At 33.1% G+C, this 9,997-nt stretch overlaps 1 protein-coding gene across 1 annotated transcript in view; it reads right to left on the bottom strand.

The window, feature by feature from the left end:
- Positions 1-893: 893 nt before the first annotated feature.
- LOC141848345 (uncharacterized) overlaps positions 894-9,997 on the bottom strand; it is a 37,363-nt gene continuing 28,259 nt past the window's right edge. Inside the window, exons 10-14 of the mRNA XM_074736377.1 lie at positions 4,319-4,488; positions 3,240-3,515; positions 3,096-3,151; positions 2,658-2,869; positions 894-2,439 (exon numbers count right to left, since the gene is read on the bottom strand). Coding sequence (XP_074592478.1) covers positions 1,253-2,439; positions 2,658-2,869; positions 3,096-3,151; positions 3,240-3,515; positions 4,319-4,488 — 1,901 coding nt within the window. The 3' untranslated portion in view covers positions 894-1,252. The remainder of the gene's footprint in view (positions 2,440-2,657; positions 2,870-3,095; positions 3,152-3,239; positions 3,516-4,318; positions 4,489-9,997) is intronic.

The following is a 9,997-nucleotide window of genomic DNA, read 5'->3' as shown; positions in this document are numbered from 1 at the left end:
TGGTGCAGGCTAAACGAAACCGCATTCAATAGGTCATCTCGATCATTAATTCACTCTGCATGATAAAGTTACAAAGATTGTAATAATTGCCTACTGATGATGAACGGGAATTCATGTCGTTGGTTATCTCAGTCCCCTTGATATGTCATGCAACTTTGGTAAACAGACATTAGTTTCAAAAACACTTTGATAACTTTTTATATGAGCAAAAATCAAGAGCATGTCCTTTTTTAAAGGATTTTTTCCCCATCCATTTTTTATAATCAAATTTTTTATTCTTACCCGATAGATCTGAATATATGAAAAAGTGAATTATAACAATTACAATATTATAATGAATATAATTATGATTCATTATAATATTATAACAATTACAATATTATAAAGTGATTTAATTAAATAAGATCTCACATGTGTATATGTTGAACAACTATGTTCATAATTGCAATAATGTTATAGTCATGATTCATAACTATCAAAATATGCACATGTAATTAACATCATATTGTACTAGTTATGAATGATTAATATCATATTATAATAATTATAAATTATAATTGCTACAACTAAAAATAATTCGGATAATAAAAAAAAAGAGCAAAGTGCCGCTTTGATGATTAACGAAAAAGAGATGCTCTTTTATTTTTTACTTTTTTTTTATATCATAGAAGTTTAACATTTTAAGAGTGTAATTAGTCTTAAATACTATGAAATCATGTTTGAAAACAGAGAGTAATTTATGTTAATTTTATTTATTATATTGACCTAAAATGACAGTGTTTGTTTATGACATGAATAACAACAATGAATGCCCCTTGATAGCATCTTGTGCCAATATGACAAACGTCCTTGTGTTGAGCAGTGGAACTTATGCATTATTCATGCTTCAACAAACACCAATTATTTGCATTGACTTAAAGCTGAGAATGTAAACAGCATCAGAAATTGACAACAAATACAAGATTAAGTTCCCCTCAGCTCTCCTCATGAAGTCATCACATATCATTCTGTATATCAAACATAGTGACACTGAAAAGCTGGAGCACAACTACAATCTAGGAATGAATCACCATCGACAAATTAAACTTGCTCGAACATTGTATTCGGTCTATATGTTGGTTCCTTCAGCCACCTGTGATTATGTTTAGGATTTTAAAGTCCATTAATCCATGAAAATCTTTTTCCACTGCAGAGCTCAAAATGAACTTTCACACTTCATCTTAATATGAATGTGCATACGGAATGGTTCTAATCAGTTTGAAGAGAAAATCTTCTCCAAATCCTTATACAGCCCTCTGGACTTGGACTTGGAGTCACCTTTTTCCTTGTTGTCGGATGATGATGTTACAGATGAGCTCCTGCTTCTCTTACCAGCCCAAAAGCTACTCCTGCGGGGTGCACTGGTCGAAGGGTCATTCGGCACTCCCCTTGTGTCTTCTCTGCTGAAGCTGCCCTTGGCAATTACTCTGAGTTGTCGCAACCATGATAGTTCACTTGCACCCGATGTTCTTTGAACTTCACTTGAAGGATGTAAGGTAACCCCGTTCTCTCTGTTTCTGGATGACAACTGCTCAGTAATTTTTGTCGACAGGCATGTTGGCATTACAATCAGTAGCAGACCTCCGAATACACTCTTCAAACCCGAAGAGAATGAGTCCCTAGATGGGCTCAGTCGAATGACTTGTCGATACAAGGCATGCAACTCATTGACCAATTGCGCAGTGAACATGACGACAAACATTGCCAGCATAAAGATCCCCACTCTCCTCTCATTAGCATCAGAGAAATCCTTGTCGAGGAGAGCGAGAGAAGCCCCAAACAAACCCACCTCACTAGCTACTGAAATAATCTCCACAAGTTGAAGTTTCTTTTTGATGAAGGGCTTTTTTAAGACCATGAAAAAGAGTTGAAACGATGTGATGGACAAAACAATCAGAATAGGAACTCTTGAAGGACTAGTTGCTGAGTAAGCTCCAGCCAAAATTCCAAGAGAGATGCGTTTAACTGATTCAAGAAGCGTATAGTAGATTCTTAGGATGCCAAATAGCTTCTGGATAAATGGGGCTTCTGCATCTTCATTCTCATCTTCAGAAGCAATGATACGGTCATCCTGCTTTTCTTGATTCCCACCACTGGAAATTTGTGTGAGCATGTACTTTGGTGGCCCTCGAAGGTCCTCAAATAATGGTCCTAGTTTTATCAGATTCAGCGAGTTCGCTTGATCTTTCCATGTCCATTGGCCTCTTTTTCCAGGGCCAAGAGTTATGCGGATGAGCTCGTGGTACCAATGGGACTTCTGCCCTTCCTTATGTACTTCCTTGTATTGTAGAAGCTTGCCCATGGTGATGCCAAGTGAGAGCAACAGTAGCAAGGATATAAGAAAACATGTGGAGATTCCGAGAAGCAAAATTCCGATTATTACACCGGCAGTTGTTTTCCCTTGTGTCCAAAAGAGAAGAAAGTCAATTAGAACTAACAAGTGATTCCATTGACAGAAACAGAAAGATCTTGACTTTTAGAAGAAAATCTTAGCTGTTGAAAGATTATATTAACTGGAAACACAATAAAACTAATGAGAAAGTTTTGCTGGAAGAATTAAAGCCAACACAACTAATGAGCAAGTTTGATATGAAGAAGAAACTCAGTAAAACAATTACCTTTAATTATCACAGCAGATGCCTGACATATACATGGCAATGCAAGCATCATCAAGAATATTTCAAGCCTTGGGAACACAAGGGGTCCAAACTCCTTTTGATTTTCCAGATTCTTCTTCCATTTCAGAAAGCAAAGAATTGCCATATGGAGCAAGATCAATCCACCACTAAAGACAGACAGCCAGAACATGTTTCGACCAAAATTCCTCCATCTGTTTCAGCAAGATCAGCTTGATGTCTCAAGAAGCTAAAATTTGGTACTTAACATTCAATTCAAAAGAACTATACAAGTGAAGCAATTTTAAGATATTCAGTGGTGCAAGGCATCAAGAGTGCCAAGAACTAAGTCTGTTTTCTTTGTTCTTACCAGGAAAGTGTCTTGATTTAAGCAGGAATAAGGATAAACATGCAATTTGTCTTTCCTGAGTTTTGACCTACCTATATGAATTTTGAGGAACATTAACAAATTCCGCTCCAGGTCTCATGTTTTGATTCTGCAAGTATGCATGTTGAAAACTGTTTTAGATTATTAAACAGGAGCTAGTAAAACACTCAAACTGATTTTGTATAGACAATTCTGACCTTAAGAAATGACATGTATTCTTCAGCTGTAAGTGGCTTCCCATTCACAGAAGGGTCCATTTCCATGATTTGGTTTGGCAGTGTTGGGAGCTCAAAGTTAAATTTGGCGCTTTCCCATACTTCAGAATATAGTCCAATTCTGGAGACCCTTTCCCAAGGAAGATTGATGTATGGAATACTCCAAGCAATGCTCCTCGAGAATTCATAATACTCGATGGGAATGGTAGTTAACAACCATCGGGAGAGTGCAAAGACCTGGATGTGAAACAAAAATCTCTGCAAACAAAATGTAAGACTGACTATAGGAAATTTTCCCTCATAATGAAATGAGTTTGATAATAGAAATAAAAAAAGAACTACATGATTGCAAACGCCATTTTGGATTTGATCATTCATATATTTTCATAATGGAAAGGAACAAGTCTGACATTCTTAAGAGATTACTGGAACAATATATTTTAGTTAGAGATGAAACTGGCAGATTTCCTAGAGGGTGCATCCCATTTTTGGGTATCGAACTCCCTGCCTTCTACTTTTAAAATGCACAAATGCTGCACCTTCTCTCCATATGCTTAAAATGTCTGTGGTTCAATAAACTAACCTCTTTTCCAACTATTTTGATGGACCAAACTTGCTAATTTTGGTGAAAAAATTTATAATAGTTCATTCGTGAGAGACAGGCTATACCTGAAGTTTTCTTAATTGAGATGGATCACTAATTCATATCATGTCAGTTTGGACAGAAAATTATACCCAAAATTTCTTGAGAATCTCAGGTGGAATGTTACAGTATTTTTGAGTTGAAAAGTATAATCAGAGTTTTTGATAAAAAAGTTCACTGATATTTTCAACTGAAAATTGGCATCTTTTCAACTTAAAACCATTTGAACACTCCACTTGAGATCAAGAAACCTCTAGAATGATTTTAAAACAATTGAAGACTCCAAATGAGGCTTGCAAGAAATATTAGGTATGATTTTCTAACCAATGCTTCAATGTAAATTGATATGAAACCAAAAGAAAACGCGCAACTTAAATGAAATGCTAGATTCTTGATTCTCATAGCTACTACACCATACCAAAAGATTCCTTGTTGGTTCAGAAACAAGAGATGATTTAGGCCTAGAAATTGCTCCAGAAGTAAGAAGGCTTGCGGTTGAAACAGTAAGGAGAGCTGCAACCACTGATGCCATTGCAAATGCAACAGTAGAAACTCTAGAAATCCATGATGATATTGCTGGTGTGGTATCTGTCATAATTAAAGAGAAAATTTTAATTGAATATCTCTTCAAAATACAAGGAAAACTAACAAAGTAAAATAATTTATTAGCTGCCCAATTGATAGTATTCCAGAATTAAATAGACCAGGTTGAAAATAAACTCAAACCAGTGCAGAATCACAGTACCAAATTGTAAAATGTTTCAGAGACTACCTATTAAAGATACTTAGAATTGAATGCTCAATCACTCAAGTTCACATACCCAGAAATATATAAGTCCAAGAAGATGATAAATATTCTAAAATATGTTACTAAGTGATCATAATCTTTGAAGATAAATTAATTTTAGGATCCCTAAAATATTAAAGAATAAAACCAGACTTCAATATTGAATCTAGATACAGACAACAGTTACCTAGAAAAGTTTCTGGCATCACTAAGTATTAAAGAATATCTACCATAGAATATCAAACCTTTTACGAATTACTCAAAGAACTTAAAAGTAGCACACACTGCATTCATTTTGATCCTCATCATCACCCATACAAATCATTCATTAGTATTGTTTTCCTTTTCCAAGTTCTAGGGCCTCTTTCCATGCCTGCGGCACCAGCTAACTTTTCAATTAAGGCAAACTTTTTGAACCACACTGCTACTTTTATAGAAATAGCCCAAGAGTGTTGCTAACATTCAAAATGTCTAAGAACGCTACTTATCCACATAAAGTGCCCAAAACACCCCTCATCAAACCAACAACTCTAAAGTATTTTCAAAATTCCCAAACCACGTTACTGCATGAAGTGTATCAAACATTTATCCACCATAGATACTTGGTGGTGTTAGTGTTAGTTCTAGAGCCACACCATCATCAGAGGATGAGATAGGAGGTGAACACAGGAATGATGTAGATTCTGTATCTATCAAACCAACAAAAGTATTTTCAAAATTCCCAAACAACGCCCAAGACTAATTGCATGAAGTGTATCAAATATTTACCCGCCAAAGGTACTTGGTGGTGTTAGTGCTAGTTCTAGAGCCAATTATGAGATGATTGATAAGGAAACTTTTGTATGATATTTCATTAATAAAAGACAAAGTTTATGGTTATTATATTTACTTCAGAGTGTCAGATGAATAAGTATAATAATATCTTAGGGTAATAGATTCTAGTCTACAACGTATCAATTGGTTGAATTGATAGTGGAAGATTGTAGACATATATATAGAATGCTACTCTTAACTATTCCTAGTCAAGCTTTAATATATCAAGGCAATATTAATGCGTTGAGACTAGCATATAGGTCAACTGATGACTTAATATCACAAGTCATGGATATAAAATATCAAGTTGACAAATGAGTATATATTAGAGAATATGTACTGAATTAATCCATCATGAGAATGTTTCATGGATCGTTATATGAGTGTCATAAATATTCTCATAGTGACTATTAGTATAAATAGTCCTTAGACTTAAATTACTACAGTTTCCTGCATAAGGAGTTGTGTACTTTAGTATCGACAAACGTCACCTGTAACAAGGTAGACTATAAAGTCGATCACTGGGTATACAATAAATTATGCAGAGCGATGTAAATAATATAGATGAGATTTATCCCTTCCATATAATGGAAGTGATATCTATAGACCCCTTGATTAAGTAGGACTATTAAAATGCATGATCATACTCAAATAAATCAATATGAGATATTGAGCTCATTTGGTTAAGTAACTCTATCTAGAGATCAAGAAGCACAAAGATTGATAAGGGGATGACACGGTCTATTCCTCATGGATCAATCTAAATATCAAGGATAGAAGGACTAAGTTATAAAAGATAATAGACATAGAAAGGTTAGGTCGAATTTCGATATTCTCATCATTTAGGTAGTAATGATACATTGTTAGATGTCACTCATTCCTTATGTATGTAAAATATTATTTTAGATACATTGCTGTCACACACAAAGAGCATGTTGATTTGGAGATGGATATATTTTAGTTTGACTAAAAAATGATGGACCCTAAGATTATAGGGTTAAGTCTAATCCAAGTTAAACTCATTGAGTTAGACTTAAATGAATCCAACTATTGGATTATTGGATTGAGTTTAATACGAATTAGACTCATTGGATTATACTCAACCACTAAAGAAGAATAATGTCCATTAATAGAGATTAATGGAGTATTGATGAAAAGCAGAGTAAAAAATAAAAACCTTTTGTATTCATTGGATGACTCTTTGTATTCATTGGTATTCATTGGATGATCTTTTGTATTCATTGGATGACCTTTTATATTCATTGGATGAGTACAAAAGGCCAATTTTATGCATTTGGTAGATGATTACTTCTAGTCTCCTCTTCTACTTTTGGCAAAACCATCCAAATTGCTAGCACAACGAAGGTGGTTCTTCTCCGAAGGCTAAGTTTGTGCGACGAATGAAGGATGTGTTCGTGCGAATACCGAAGAGGCGTAGCCATTTTGATCGTGCTGAGATCTACCGAATCAAGTTGCTGCCGGGATTGTTTAATTTACACAACAAAGGTGACAACTCGATTAAACATGTATACTGCATTCATATGGATCTTTGGAGGGATCAATTTTATTCCGCTGTGTTTATTTATTATTTTTTGCAAAAGATCCCTACAACTGGACCTAAGGATTAAAATTTTGAACCATGCCGACGTTTCAATTTATGATCGGAATGATGTGGTTTTGGTACCGTATCATATCGTATTGATAAATTTCGATAACTTTTTAAAATATAAATATATTAATTAAAAAATATTTTTTTACTAATATTTGATTGTTATAGATGTTTATTATTGAGTTATATTTGAATTTTAAATGTTGAATTCAAATTTTGATATTATCTCGTGAAATGTTTGATGCTTATTAAATAAAAGTCAACTTAGGATTAGCCACCAAGTAGACATGGCAGGATCAAATAAGTTTAAACTAGATTTAATTTGAATTTATTTTTATTAATTTAAAATTAAATCAAATTTATATATACATTAATTTAGTTCATAGTAGTATATTTTATAAGGTTAAAAATTTATTATATTAATTAATTTATTTTAACAATATGTTCTCACCATCTTAAAGAGGTTTATTTTTCTCAGTTTACCTCGTGGATAGATGGAGGGAAAAAATTAACCATTCTTTAAGAGATATTTTTTTCTCTATATATCTTGTGGATGTGAATGAGGAAAAAATTAACCACGTTAAAGAGGTAAAAAGAATTTTTTTCTTCTTTATTTACCATCGTGGACAGTTAAAGAAGGGAAAATTAATAATAAAGGAGGAAAAAGAATTAACGAATCAAGGAGGGAAAAAATAAGAGAGAGAAGAATTTGAATTAAATGTCTTAAAAATAAAAAACAGAAATGAAAAATAAAATAAAATAAAAAATATGTAGGCAGTTGCGGCCTTGAGATGTCCTTTGCAACGTTGTGAGGTCACGGCTTCCTCTGCGACTTTGTGGAGGATACCGCGAGGCTACAGTTGCCGCCGCGACGTCATTAAGCTATGTAGGTCAGTGGACAGAATAGAAAATTCTACTAATGCCAATTTACATAGCATGATATTTTTACCATGGGTGGACCTACAATTCTCGAACATGGAATCTCTCTCTATGAATGCCTTTTTTGAATTTATAGAGTCAATGAACCCTCTTCGTTGATATTTTCTAATGCACATAACTTGTTAAACACTTAGTGCTTAGTGGACCAAAATAGCTCAGTTCAAGTTAAAAATAATTTTCAATATAGATTTTGCTCTCACAAATTTAATGGTACCATTATTTTTCTAAAATGTTAAAGTATTGATTATACATCTTCTCAGGTAAATAATAGAAAATTATTCGGAACAGAAGCAAGACTTAAATATGATATTCGTCGACCTAGAAAAAATTTATAATAGAGTCCTAAGGAAAATTACATAGAAAATTCTAGAAAAGAGAGGTGTTATCATAACATATATTGAACTAATTAAGGATATATATAAAGATGTAATGGTAAAAGTAAAGACTTCAGACGATTAACTGAAATATTTCCCATAAAAATAGGGTTATATCAAGGATCAACTCTAAATTCATATCTTTTTACACTAATCATGGACGAACTCACTGGACACATCCAAGATACGATACCACAATGCATATTATTTGTAGATGATATTGTTTTGATAGATGAGACACGTGAAGAAGTAAATACTAAACTCGAACCTTAACGGAAAATACTAGAAGTGAAAAGTTTTAGGCTTAGTAGAGTATAAACAGAATATATGAAATTTAAGTTTAATAATATTAGATGTAATGAAACAATTGTTAATATAGGAGATGAGGAATTGTTTGTAACTAAGAATTTTAAGTATTTAGGATCATTTTTGTAAAAGTATAAAGGTATTGAGAAAGATGTCTTATATAAAATACAAGGGGGATGGTTGAAGTGGAGGAGAGCGTCAGGTATTCTTTGTGATCGTAAAATACCTCTAAGACTTGAAAAAAAATTTTACAAAACAACGGTTAGACTTGCTATGTTATATGGAGCTGAATTTTGGACTATGACTCGAACACATGAGTAAAAGATGAGAGTTGCAAAGTGAGGCTATTAAGATGGATATGAGAACATACAAGGATAGATATAATAAGAAACAAAAATATTAGAGAAAAAGTCGAAATTGTATCTGTTGAGAAAAAACTTTGGAAGACACATTTAAGATGATACAGGCATATACTTAGACGACAAATAAATGCTCTAGTTAGACAATGTGAAACTATAATAAATGTGCATATCAAACAAGGAAGAGAAAGACAAGAAAAGACTTTGTTAGCAATAATAAAATAAGATAATTTATTTAAATATAAATGATAATATAGTAGGGGATAGAGTCTAATAGCATAGAGCCGACCCTACCTAGTGAGATAAAGCTTGGTTGTTGTTGTTAAAGTATTAGCTCTAGAAAAAATTAAGAAAATAAATTAATATTGTAAAATTGTGTTTTTGAAAAATAAAAAATGGAGCAAGTTAGAGAAAGAGTTTTTTAGGAATTCAAAATGTTAGAGTATAAATTAATATTGTAAAATTGTGTTTTTGAAAAATAAAAAATGGAGCAAGTTAGAGAAAGAGTCTTTTAGGAATTCAAAATGTTAGAGTGCAATTTGGGAATACTAAAATATCTTAGAGTTGCTGATTTGGTGAGGGAAATTTTTCACTTCATGTGGGGAAGCAACGTGCTTTGTACATTTTGAAAACTAACAACGCTCTTTAGCATTTCTGAAAAATAGCAGAGGGATTTGGGAAATTTGCCTTCTATAACATAGATCTTGGTGCTTATTTAGTTTCATATACCATCAATCTATTGAAGTCAATGCAGCAGATCATCAAATCATTCAATATAAATTGTTATGGTGTTGGAGAGGAAAGCTATGTAAGAATGAGAAAATAGAACTTGCAATGCTTCACTTGTAGAAGGTTTGATGCAAGGTTCTTGTTTCCAGCAATGTCTGCTGTCTTATTTTCAGGAATTTCC

The sequence above is a fragment of the Curcuma longa genome, chromosome 17, assembly GCF_044706935.1.
Source record: "Curcuma longa cultivar G26 ecotype Majalengka, Jawa Barat chromosome 17, ITB_CL_G26_1.1, whole genome shotgun sequence".
Lineage (NCBI taxonomy): Eukaryota > Viridiplantae > Streptophyta > Magnoliopsida > Zingiberales > Zingiberaceae > Curcuma > Curcuma longa.
Note: the sequence above shows the minus strand (reverse complement) of the source record. Positions and strands in the feature narration are given on the sequence as shown.